This window comes from Drosophila ficusphila, unplaced genomic scaffold (genome assembly GCF_018152265.1).
Source record: "Drosophila ficusphila isolate 14025-0441.05 unplaced genomic scaffold, ASM1815226v1 contig_636, whole genome shotgun sequence".
Taxonomy (NCBI): Eukaryota; Metazoa; Arthropoda; class Insecta; order Diptera; family Drosophilidae; genus Drosophila; species Drosophila ficusphila.
In genome coordinates, this window is record NW_025064569.1 from 1,621,735 (window position 1) to 1,635,532 (window position 13,798).

The following is a 13,798-nucleotide window of genomic DNA, read 5'->3' on the forward strand; positions in this document are numbered from 1 at the left end:
TTTTTAATTTCAATAAATATGTTATTGATCAGCGTCACCATCTGAATAGAACTAGCTATGTATTTAAGTCTGTCAGTCTGACTGTTTGAGCTTGTAAACTTGTCTCTCAGATAACTTAATACTAGTAAGGCGAAACCAAGATCGGGATAAAATAATTGAAAATGCGTAAAACTATACATGAACGCTGACGTTGTAAGGAAACTAACAATAGGTAACAATAACAAGAAAGGAAGCTAACTTCAACAAGCCGAAGCTTATATACCCTTGCAGTCATCAGATATGCCGAACAAATTACATAAAGGCTAAACAACATCAAATCTATGACAATTTTTCTATTTAATTTCCAGCTACATGATATAGTTCGACAGCTATATGATTAAGTCGCCCGATTTTTATGAAATTAAATTTAAAATTCAAGAGTCGTTAAAAAAGTGTATATGTATTTCAAAAACCATGATTGCCTGATGAAAAACAACAATGTTATCATTTTATTTCCGTTAATTCTATATACATACATTTTTCGATCTTTTCTCGGTTCAAGGGTAGTTAAAAAAGTCGATGTTGTAAAAATCATGCTCGTGGAATAAAAATCAACAACGTTATAATTTTTATACCCTTGCAGAGCAAAAGGGTATTATAATTTCAGTCAGAAGTTTGCAACGCAGTGAAGGAGACACTTCAGACCCCATAAAGTATATATATTCTTGATCAGTATCACGAGCAGAATCGAAATATAGCTGTACGTCTGTCCGTCTGTCCATCTGTCCGTTTCCGCGCAAACTAGTCTCTCAGTTTTAAAGCTATCGTGCTGAAACTTTCCCAAAAGTTGTGTAGTTGTTGCACGCAGTATATAAGTCGGAACGGGCCGGATCGGCCGACTATATCGGATAGCTCCAATACAAGAGAATGAAATAAAAAATTCTCACTCTGTTGTTTTTGATCAGATCGACTTGAATTCTTCAAGATGGCGTTTTCTAACTGTTATTGAATTTCGGATTAAATTTGAACAAAATCGGATAACTCTATCATATAGCTTCCATAGGAGAGATCGAAAAATATATATAGAATTAATGGAAACAAATTGATAGCATCGTTGTTTTTTATCCCACGAGCATGATTTTTTGAATATCAAGTTTTTAAACAACCCTTATATTGAGAAAAAAGTTTCATAAAAATCGGACAACTATATCTTATAGCTGCCATAGGAAGGATCGAAAAATCTATATATAAATAACGGAAATAAAATTATAACATCGTTGGTTTTTATTTGATAGGCATGATTTTTATACCCTTGCAGAGCAAAGGGTATTATAATTTCAGTCAGAAGTTTGCAACGCACTGAAGGAGACACCTCAGACCCCATAAAGTATATATATTCTTGATCAGCATCACCATCTGAATCGAAATATGTATGTACGTCTGTCCGTCTGTCCGTCTGTCCGTCTGTCCGTCTGTCCGTCTGTCTGTCTGTCCGTCTGTCCTCCTGTCGGTTTCTATGTAAACTAGTCTCTCAGTTTTAAAGCTATTGTGTTGAAACTTTTCCAAAAGTTGTGTAGTTATTGCACGCAGTATATAAGTCGGAACGAGCCGGATCGGCCGACTATATCGGATAGCTCCCATACAAGAGGTCAAAAAAATAAAGGATAACAAATTATTACGCCGTTGTTTTTGATCAGATCGACTTGAATTCTTCAAGATGGCGTTTTCTAACTGTTATTAAATTTCGGATTAAATTTTATCAAAATCGGATAACCCTATCATATAGCTGCCATAGGAAAGATACAACAAGAAAGGAAGCTAGCTTCGGCAAGCCGAAGCTTATATACCCTTGCAGATCTCAAATATGTCGAACAAAATGCATAAGGCCTAACAACATCGAAGCTATGACGATTTTTCTATTCATTTTCCATATTTTCGACTATATGGGAACTATATGATATAGTTGTCCGATTTTGATCAAATTTAATTCGTAATTCAAGAATCGTAACAAAACTCTATATTCCAAAAACCATACTTGCCTGATGAAAAACAACGATGTTATAATTATATTTCCGTTATTTCAATATAGATTTTCCGATCTTTCCTATGGCAGCTATAAGATATAGTTGTCCGATTTTTATGAAATTTTTTTTTTATTAATCAAGGCTAGTTAAAAACTTGATATTCAAAAAATCATGCTCGTGGGATAAAAAACAACGATGTTATCAATTTATTTCCATTAATTCTATATATATTTTTCGATCTCTCCTATGGCAGCTATATGATAGAGTTATCCGATTTTGATCAAATTTAAACCGAAATTCAATAGTAGTTAGAAAACGGCATCTTGAAGAATTCAAGTCGATCTGATCAAAAACAACGGCGTGAGAATTTTTTATTTCATTCTCTCGTATGGGAGCTATCCGATATAGTCTGCCGATCCGGCCCGTTCCGACATATACACTGCGTGCAATAGCTACACAACTTTTGGGAAAGTTTCAGCAAGATAGCTTTAAAACTGAGAGACTAGTTTACATAGAAACAGACAGACGGACAGACGGACAGACGGACCGACGGACCGACGGACCGACGGACAGACGTACATACATATTTCGATTCAGATGGTGATGCTGATCAAGAATATATATACTTTATGGGGTCTGAGGTGTCTCCTTCACTGCGTTGCAAACTTCTGACTGAAATTATAATACCCTTTTGCTCTGCAAGGGTATAAAAATATATATAGAAATAATGGCAAAATAATCATAACGTTGTTGTTATTTATTCCACGAGCATGATTTTTACAACATCGACTTTATGAACTACCCTTGAACCGAGAAAAAAAAATCGGACAACTATATCATATAGCTGCCATATGAACAACAGTCGAAAATATGGAAAATTAATAGAAAAGTCGTCATAGCTTTGAGGTTGTTAGCCTTTATGTATTTTGTTCGATTTGTTTGATGACTGCAAGGGTATATAAGCTTCGGCTTGCCAAAGCTAGCTTCCTTTCTTGTTGAAATTTAAAGTTTTCTAACGACTCTTGAATTACGAATTAAATTTGATGAAAATCGGACAACTATATCATATAGCTCCCATATGATCTATAGTCGAAAATATGGAAAATGAATAGAAAAATCGTCTTAGCTTCGATGTTGTTTAGCCTTTATGTATTTTTTTTCGACATATTTGATGACTGCAAGGGTATATAAGCTTCGGCTTGCTAGCTTCCTTTCTTGTTTTTCCATTATTTATATATTTTTTTTTTCGATCTCTCTTATGGCAGCTATATGATAGAGTTGTCCGATTTTAATAAAATTAAATCCGAAGTAGTTAGAAAACGCCATCTGGAAGAAATTAAGTCGATCTGATGAAAAAAAACGTTCATTCTCTCGTATGAGAGCTATCCGATATAGTCAGCCGACCCGTCCCGTTCCCACTTATATACTGCGTGCAATAACTACACACCTTTCGGGAAAGTTTCAGCAAGATAGCTTTAAAACTGAGAGACTAGTTTGCGCGGAAACGGACAGAAGGACAGACGTACAGACGTACTTATTCTGATTCTACTCGTGATGCTGATCAAAAATATATATACTTTATGGGGTCTGAGGTATCTCCTTCACTGCGTTGCAAACTTCTGGCCAAAAGTATAATACCCTTTGCTCTGCAAGGGTATAATAAAGCAAAAAATTTTTTTTTAACCTAACCCCCTTTAATTGTAGAAGCTAAAAAACGTTTTGATGGGTTTAATTGCCTTTTACATAGAACTTCTAACTGCAAGGGTATAGTTTATTTTGGTTTTGCGCAGTAATAAAAGCATTTAAAGAGTAATAGTTTTAATAATCGCAATGGTCGAATTCTATGCAAGCTAGTCTATATAATTTTAATTCTATCGGCAGGATAAACTGTGATCTATGTCGCTAATACAATAAAAAAGTTTTCATTTCATAGGATATGTGTCGTTGAAAACAATATCTGAACAAGAAAGGGAGCTAGCTTCGGTAAGCCGAAGCTTATATACCCTTGCAGTTATCTAATATGTCGATCAAAATTCATAAAGTCTAAACAACATCGAAGCTATGACGACTTTTCTATTAATTTTCAACATTTTCGACTATTGTTCCTATGGCAGCTATATCATATACATATATAGAAAACACTATATTCCAAAAACATGCTTGACTGATAAAAAACAACGATGCTATAATTTTATTTCCATTATTTCTATATAGATTTTTCGATCTTTCCTAAGGCAGCTATATGATAAGTCAAGGGTTATTAAAAAACTACATATTTTGAAATTCATGAATATAAAGGGGGAGGAATGTTGTCACATTTACCAAAATAAAAAGTTCATTGCCAAACAAAATTTTTTTGTACGATTAGATAAAGATCTATTTAACTATTAAATCTATTGGAGAAGCCGAAAAGATAACCTTTGTTAAGGAAAATTATGATTTGTACAATTCAGCGAATATTAGGTTTGCTCATGATTATCATAATCAGGGCTAACAGAGTTATGTTCTTAAAAACGTAAAAATATGTATGGATTTATGGACGAAAAAATAGAGAAATATGGACGAAATATGGACGAAATATGGACGAAATATGGACGAAAAAGTTGGCAAATATGGAAAAAAGTGGATAAATATAGACGAAAAAAGGGATAAATATAGGTATAAAAATGGATAAACGTAGACGATTATATCGATCATATTAACTTTTTATGACAATGAACAATTAAAATTCGCTACAAACAAAAGTGCGCCGTTCGTCTCAAAGATCATTGCAGAACAATGTGACATGCTGTGTCAGATTAGTAAAAACAAAACTACGGCGTTTGGCACTCAATATGTGTTTATATGATGAAAATGAATTTAAGAGACATAAGAACTGAAAGCATGAAATATGGAATAAATACTGAATCTTGTTTTGTTTTGTTTCCATTATTTATTATCGAGTATAAGGCAAACGACAGAAATTTCATAATATTTGAGCCAAACATATCTTTCTATAGGTTTTCAGACACTTTAATGCTCAAAATATGGATTTATTCAAGTGATTGTGTAAAATATGGATTTATAGGAAAAAAGGCGAAAATATGGAAATAAATATTTTTTCATTTAAAAACATAACTCTGTTAGCCCTGATCATCATTATTGAACATTTCGGGCGACTTTGCTACGTTTCTGCCATGCAAACTTACTGAATTGTTTCAGAATAATAATTATACAAAAATTAGTTATACCTTAACACATTTTTTAAAATTTTAATAAGGAATATTTTTACGGTTTCAGAAAAACTAAGTTCATTTGGGAAATATATTATATTATACAGCCGTGTTTCTTTTGCTAAAAATCATCTGCCTGAGTTAGGCAACAGATGGATAACATACTTTTGATTCTTCAGTTCACAAGAAACTAATATCAAAATTGAAACGGAAGTAATTGGGGGTAAGTTGGCTTAGAGCTGACTCTAAATTCAATCAAACAAGCCTGAATTCAGTCATTTTGAGTTTTTCAACGGGAAAAACATTGCAGCTACATACATCAACATTTATGATTTATGTCACGATGCACTTAGGCCATATAAAAACTTATTTGTATTATGCTCTCACTCGCGAGCATTAAAATTTTTGCCGAGCACAAAGCAAATCCCTTTACAATATTCGAACCCAAATTGACTCTCGTCCTTAGGAACTGCTTACTCCTTTTTCTGTGGCTTAACGTTACGGAGAATATAAAAATACGTAGAACATAACTGCGGTAAAAAACGTGGCCATATGTGTGTGCTTGTGAAAAGGGAACTCTGAAATAAAAACACCTGAAATAGGTATGCTCACAAAACCGTGCACACGCCTTTACGATTGCTGAAGGAGTAAAATTGTAACGGCCGGGAACGTTGAGTGAATTTACACGCTAAACGCGGCCCAAAAGAGAGCAGCCAAAGCCATTAAATACTTGTCGGGCAGGTGAGGGAGGGGAGTCCCCAACCGCCTTCCGCCTTCCGCTTCTAAGACACACTCGCAGGCCCCAAAAAGGTTTTACATGTCACTGCGGCCCAGCACACGCAGCCATAGTGGAGAGTCAGAAATTGACATAAATACATAATGAGCCGCAATTTCGCCCCACATGTGGGCGAATGGGGGCCAGCCAGACCGTGGGAGTGGCCAAAGTGCGTAGGGCTGAAAATCATAAACTTTTACTTTAATTTCCCCTCGGAATTGGCTCCAGAAAGCGGGGCAATAAGAGAGTACACACTAAGCCGGGCCAAGAAAGCAAGCTGTCAACAATTTGCCGTCACAGCGCCTAGTTGCTTGCAATTAATGTGCTTGGCTTCGGCTTCGGGTTGCCGCAAGGAAACTGTTTTTCGGAGCGAAAAAGATAGAGGTTCACGGAATATATTGAAGACGGAAGGCCCTTCCAGAGTTGGTAGTGTAAGTCGAATGTAACTAGCAACTCGTTTCAGTCAACCAGATTCGTATTTTAGCTAATTGTTTACGTGAGTCAAAGAACTGTAACCTTATCTTATCGGATCCAATTCCCGTAATGACCTGTACATTTTCGTATCTGAATTGATGTTGTTAACAGGTTTTTCCAGAGACGCCTTGGATTCCCAAAAAATGCAGAAATTCGGATCGTGATTACCACATTAGCCTCTAACTAAATGGACCCTTATTTTGTAGGGTGCGCGTTGCTTAGTAGTTGGCTGGCAAAGTTCACACGAAGGCAATGGAACGGGATTCCCGTGAGACATTTTCAATTATTTATTATTTATGTCAGGCGGGGGAAGCCAGCTTTGGAGCTTTGGAGCTGGCCATATGTGTCGTGTCTTGTTCTGTCAGTTGACAAATTTGCAGCCAGCGCCTGACGAGCTTTAATGTGGACCAGGACACAAGGACTCTCGCCCGGAAACAGACAGACTGCAGAAACGTGGAAATTTCGTTATGAAAATTATTTACATTTGCAAATTTTATGAGCTTTGTTCCCTGCGAGGTGGAGCGAGCGTTGGCGGGGTCGGGGTCGGGATGGCTCTCACATGTCTGCATGTTTAATGTAATGCAGTGTGGGCGCCACCCAAGCCCACACCGCCACCCACCGAATTTCCATCCACCTCAGGACTCGCTCTCGGCTCCTCTTAGCCTACACGTGTTGTGCTTTTTAACCGTATTAAATTACATCCCTGTTGGCGTTTATTAATGGCGCAAACTTTTAATGAGAATGTGCATATTTAATTGCAAAGTCAAGAGGGAAAGACAGCTGGGTGGGGGATGGCAAGAGAATGTGAGGCTGGCCTAGCAACCGCTAAGATTCTTTTTGTTTGGCGGGGTCACCAATTTCCACATCCTCCCGAGTCGGGGTACTGGCTTACCTGATGAGCTGGGAAACTGGCATGGGACTGCAAATGAGAATGAAATGGGTTCTGGGAATGCTACTTAGCGGCAACATCTCATCAGCATTAATGTGCCCTGGTCGTCGTCATAATCAGCGCTGAGGTCGCAAACGCAAATTGCCTCAGCGTTTTCCCGTTTTTTATATTTTTTAGGCACTTTTAAATGGTTGCTGGCTTAAACGGGTTGTTAAACCCTGAGAATATCCTCTAGTATGTCACAAACAAAATAGCTAAGAACGTACATTGACGAAAGATTGCAAGCAATAGAGGTAATACAAAGGACACGTTTTAGACATATGTTCGTTTACAATTCTACATCAAATTCAAGAAAGTAAAATGCTCAATTTTATTTTGAAATGATTGTGATTTGCTTGAGCTGATATTGAACTTTTTTTTCATAAAAAAAAATATAGTTTTAGGAATTCAAGCGGAATTAGGATCTGTACATTGTGAGTTTCTCAAGGGTCAAAAAAGTTTTTCCCAGAAATCTTTTATATCTTTCCTAGAAAAGGCAATAAACTTTATTTTTTTGCAATACCTTCTCAAAAGGTGGAACTTTTAAACAAGCAACAAATTCAATATAAATTATTGTAACATGATTTTTTTTGTTTTTCATTCAAAAAAAAAACATATGACAAATTCAAATCAATGTATAAACTTAAAGGTTTATTTAAAAACTTCACGAATCTCGTCTATAGGATTCCCTAGAGACCATTGTCGATGACACTGTGAAAAAAAGGGCGTGAAATGAACCCTAATGTTCAATACCAATATTTCAGCACCTTTAAGCAGATTCTAAGATCTTGACTTTCGTACTGACGGACAGTCATCCAGTCATGGCTGCGAACATTGTTCCACCTGATGATCCTTTTTTTTATTTTATGGGTTCGTAAGTTCATTCTTCTCTGTTACATTTTTTTTCTCAAGTACAGCATTCCCTTTACTCCATCAGAATTTAATTCCGTTTAAGGCGGGTTCTCACCTTGTGGACCCGAAAAAGTGTACTTTTTGTAAAACTTTTTTTGAGAAGGATGTGAACAAACATTTATTTTGAGAAAAAAATTTTGAAATTGAAAAAAATAATTAGGGGACGTTCCTCAGAGACTGCATGTCGGCGAGGAGGTGTCCCGCTACCGGAAGTGATTCAGCCAAAATGCGTAATCTAAATCATAAAAAGATTCTTAATGTGTGCAGTATAATGTATAAAATAAATTTCGATCAAATTGCAAAAGTTAAGTGCTTTTAAAAAAATTGACGATTTTCTCGATTTTCACTTATTATTAAAAAAAAAAAACAATTTTCAATATTTTTGTCTGATTGTACTTCATTTATTATAAACAACTAAGGTCAACGTAAGGTCAAACAAGAAAGGAAGCTAGCTTCGGCAAGCCGAAGCTGATATACCCTTGCAGATCTCAATTACGTCGAACAAATTGCATAAAGCCTAACAACATCGAAGCTATGACGATTTTTCTATTCATTTTCCATATTTTCGACTACAGATCATATGGGAGCTATATGATATAGTTGTCCGATTTTGATCAAATTTAATTCTTAATTTAAGAGTCTTAAGAAAACTCTATATTTTAAAAATCATACTTGTCTGATGAAAAACCACGATGTTATAATTTTACTTCCGTTATTTCTATATAGATTTTTCGATCTTTCCTATGGCAGCTACAAGATATAGTTGTCCGATTTTTATGAAATTTTTTCTCAATATAAGAGTTGTTTAAAAACTTGATATTCTAAAAATCATGCTCGTACGATAAAAAACAACGATGTTATCAATTTATTTTCATTAATTCTATATATATTTTTCGATCTCTCCTATGGCAGCTATATGATAGAGTTATCCGATTTTGATCAAATTTAAACCGAAATTTAGTAGTAGTTAGAAAACGCCATCTTGAAGAATTCAAGTCGATCTGATGAAAAACAACGGAGTGAGATTTTTTTTTTTCAATCTCTCGTATGGGAGCTATCCGATATAGTCGGCCGATCCGGCTCGTTCCGACTTATATACTGCGTGCAATAACTACACAACTTTTGGGAAAGTTTCAGCAAGATAGCTTCAAAACTGAGAGACTAGTTTGGGCAGAAACTGACAGACGGACAGACGGACAGACGTACAGACGTATTCCGACTCTGCTCGTGATGCTGATCAAGAATATATATACTTTATGGGGTCTGAGGTGTCTCCTTCACTGCGTTGCAAACTTCTGGCCAAAATTATAATACCCTTTGCTCTGCAAGGGTATAAAAAACGTGGTTTTGAGAAAAAGTTTTTTTCGCGTAAGGTTAAATTACAAGTTTGAGTGTTTTTGGCGAGAATATTTAAATATTTTAAGAATGATTTTATAAACATTTTAATATGTTAGAGTAAGCTTAAGTATGCAATGTTACACTCTTGTGTGGTTCACAAAAGAAAATAAATAAATTAAGTCTATTTAATTTAACCAAATGTTAGTAAAAAAGACAATGCCGGTTTTTTGTATACACACAGTCTTGGGGTGCTGTATAAAATAAACCCTATTTTTAGATAGATGAAGTATTTTTTGGTTTTTGAGTTTTTTTTTAATTTGGACAAAAAATAAAACTTATTACGGATTCATTCACATTATGGATAATGTAAAATTAGTTATAAAAAATTCATTCTTTAATACATATGTACTTGTTTATGACTGATTAACCAATAAATGGCAAAAAATTGTTTAATTTGCAAACAAGAAAAAATGTCGAACAAATTACATAAAGGCTAAACAACATCGAATTGATGACGATTTTTTTATAAAACTCATTTCGAAATTTAAAAGTCGTTAGAGAACTTTGTATTCCTAAAAACATGCTTCTCTGATGAAAAGCAACGACGCTATAATTTTATTTCGTTTATTTTATATAAATTTAACGATCTTTCATATGGCAGCTATATGATATATTCAACGCTAAATTGCAAGAATGTATATTTTGAATGTTAGCATTCTATCTCTTATACTTCTTGAAGTGAATCTTGAGATTCATTTGGACGGACAGGCTGACATAGCTAGATCGACACGTCTGTTGATTCTTCATTTCCGCCTGTAATCGAAAGAAACCTATTGTAAAAGTTGTAAGTGGTAAATCAAAAAGGCCTTATCGTCTGACAATGGTCATCTGAGCCATCGCAAATTATTTTTATCTTTTTTCAGCTCATATTATTTGCACCTATTAATCACAAATCTTAAAATTTTTCTGATTAATAACAGTTGAAAATGTACAGGGTGCACAAGTCGACAATGCCTTTCCGTCGTTACTGGTAGTTTCAAATTTAAATCTATTGCTTCAAAATTGCATGTTATGGGTTATAACAATTATCTAGACAAAAAAGGAAATGGAAATCGTGTCGTCTTGTTCCCAGTTCCGCTTTGTGAGCACAATTAAAGAAATTAAAACGTTTGCGGCCGTATTCCAACGAACGGCCGTATCCAAGCGATAACGGATGCCATTAAATTAGCATCCCTTTCGAGTAACCATCAAAAATCACGGTTACCGCCGAAGACGCAGTAGTATCTACCCTATCAATTTATCGAAATAAAGATAAGGGGGAAGACATAGCTTTTTTCACAAATGGCTTCATATAAAAGCAAGCACACTTGCGAAACAGTCAGTCAAGCCTATCGGTCTGTACACGACCTACTATTGTTCAAGCTTGGTAGTGAAAAGGATCCCCGAAAAGGAATAGCTGCCGACAATAATGAAATTTGCGATAGGTATAAAGTCAAGAGGATTGCAATACCCAGAAATAACCCCTCCTGATCTTTCAGTAATTGCCTGTGCCGCCGTTTTGGTGGCCAGCATGGATGCAGCCAGCGTGCAGATCAACAATCAACTCTATCAGCGTTATGTGTGCGTTAACAAGCCCGATGGATTCCGCGCCTTGGTCCCCGGCACTTGCTCCCAGTACTATGAGTGTCAGTCGGGAGTTGCCCTCGTAAACACTTGCTCGCGATTTTTTGATGCCAAGGTCCAGGGATGCGTCAACTACAACACCGGCTGCATTCAGGCTCAGCCTTCTTCCACAGGCGAGGCACCTGCTGGAGGCTCTCTTGTCAATGAGCCTTGTGCTGAGGAAACGACAACTGCGTGTGCCCCAACAACTACAACACCCTGTGTTTCCGAAACCACCACAACACCCTGTGTTTCCGAAACCACCACAACACCCTGTGTTTCCGAAACCACCACAAGTACACCCTGTACCGTAAAGAGCACCACAACAACACCCTGCTCTACCGAGAGCACGACAACACCCTGTGCCACGGATTCAACTACTACTACAACTCCATGCACCACAAAAAGCACTACAACGACGCCCTGTTCAACCGAAAGCACAACGACGACAACCTGTGTAACTGATTCAATAACTACTACAACACCCTGTGCAACTGAATCAACGACAGCCAGTACCACAAAAAGTACTACCACAACACCTTGTACCACAAAAAGCACTACGACGACACCCTGTGCAACTGATTCAACTACTACAACAACACCCTGTGTAACTGAATCAACTGCTACCACATCAACAGCCAGTACCACAAAGAGTACCACAACGACACCCTGTTCAACCGAAAGCACATCGACGACAACCTGTGTAACTGATTCAACTACTTCTACAACACCCTGCGTAACTGAATCAACTGCTACCATAACGACGGCCAGTACCACAAAAAGCACTACCACAACACCCTGTACCACAAAAAGCACTACGACTACACCCTGTGCAACTGATTCAACTACTACAACAACACCCTGTGTAACTGAATCAACTGCTACCACATCAACAGCCAGTACCACAAAGAGTACCACAACGACACCCTGTTCAACCGAAAGCACATCGACGACAACCTGTGTAACTGATTCAACTACTTCTACAACACCCTGCGTAACTGAATCAACTGCTACCATAACGACGGCCAGTACCACAAAAAGCACTACCACAACACCCTGTACCACAAAAAGCACTACGACGACACCCTGTGCAACTGATTCAACTACTTCAACAACACCCTGTGTAACTGAATCAACTGCTACCACATCAACAGCCAGTACCACAAAGAGTACAACAACGACACCCTGTTCAACCGAAAGCACAACGACGACAGCTTGTGTAACTGAATCAACTACTTCTACAACACCCTGTGTAACTGAATCTGCTACTACAACGACAGCCACTACTACAAAAAGCACTACCACAACACCCTGTACCACAAAGAGCACTACTACGACAGCCTGTTCCACAGAAACCACAACGACGACTCCCTGTTTAACTGATTCAAGTACTACAACTACAACACCTTGTACCACAAAGAGCACAACTACGACAACCTGTTCCACAGAAAGCACAACGACGACTCCCTGTGTAACTATTACTACAACAACACCCTGTCCCGAAAAGAGCACTACTACAACACCTTGCTCCACAAAAAGCACTACGACAACATCTTGTGTAACTACAACAACAGCATGCAGTGAAGTTAGCACTACGACGACGGCGTGTGCCGTAGAGACCACAACAGCCTGTGGGCCAGAGACCACAAAGGCTAAGCCCGCCTCTGTGAAAGTTCGCCCAGCGAGACCTGTGCGTCCTGCAGTACGTCCCTTATTGGAAACAGATCAGCTTTCGACTTCCCAAGCCCATGAACTGAGCATTTCTACATACACGAAATACGTGTGCCGGAACAAGCCCGACGGCTTCATGCTGGCCTCGCTGAAGAGCTGCTCCGACTACTACATCTGTCGATATGGAAGACCTCTGTTGGTGAGCTGCGGCGACAAATACTTCAATGGCCTTAAGGGCATATGCGATCTGCCCGAGAATACGCGATGCGTGCAGCCCCAAGCCTAAGGACGCAAGATGGTCTCTCTAATCAAGATTATCCTGAAATGTTAACTGATAAAAGCACATCCTGACCCCACCTTGATATTTGTGTCCGATACATCCTACAAGATTTTAATGTTAAATAACGTCCCAATACATGCAAAAGCTAATACAAGCTAAAAATAAAATTAATTGGATTTTTTCTTATGTCATATATACCAGATCGATGGCAGCACTTGCGACCCTTTAAAGAATCATATAGAGTATTCTTGATCAGGAACATACGTCGGGTCGATTCAGACATGTCTGTCTGAACGTCGAGAACGCTGGAATTGAAAATTTAGATTGGAGTTTAGTGAAATGAATAATCATTCATTTCTGCACAGCGTCCCTTATTAAGCCCACGGTTTTGAAGTTACAATAATTTGGATAATAAAATAAATTAAAATAAACAGTGAACGACGTTCTTCAGGTCAACTTTTACGCCCACCAGCCTTAGGGCGTGCCAACTTTTCTGTTTGTTTTAACGCTTAGATTTTGGGAACTTTAGAGTTGGAGTCTTGT

General features: G+C 37.5%; 1 protein-coding gene across 1 annotated transcript; it reads left to right on the forward strand.

The window, feature by feature from the left end:
- The first annotated feature begins 11,038 nt into the window (after positions 1-11,038).
- LOC108093452 (mucin-2) lies at positions 11,039-13,422 on the forward strand. The gene is made up of 2 exons (XM_017193528.2): positions 11,039-11,126; positions 11,181-13,422. The coding sequence occupies exons 1-2, from the start codon at positions 11,111-11,113 to the stop codon at positions 13,259-13,261; spliced, it is 2,097 nt and encodes a 698-aa protein (XP_017049017.2). The 5' UTR covers positions 11,039-11,110; the 3' UTR covers positions 13,262-13,422.
- The last annotated feature ends 376 nt before the right edge of the window (positions 13,423-13,798 follow it).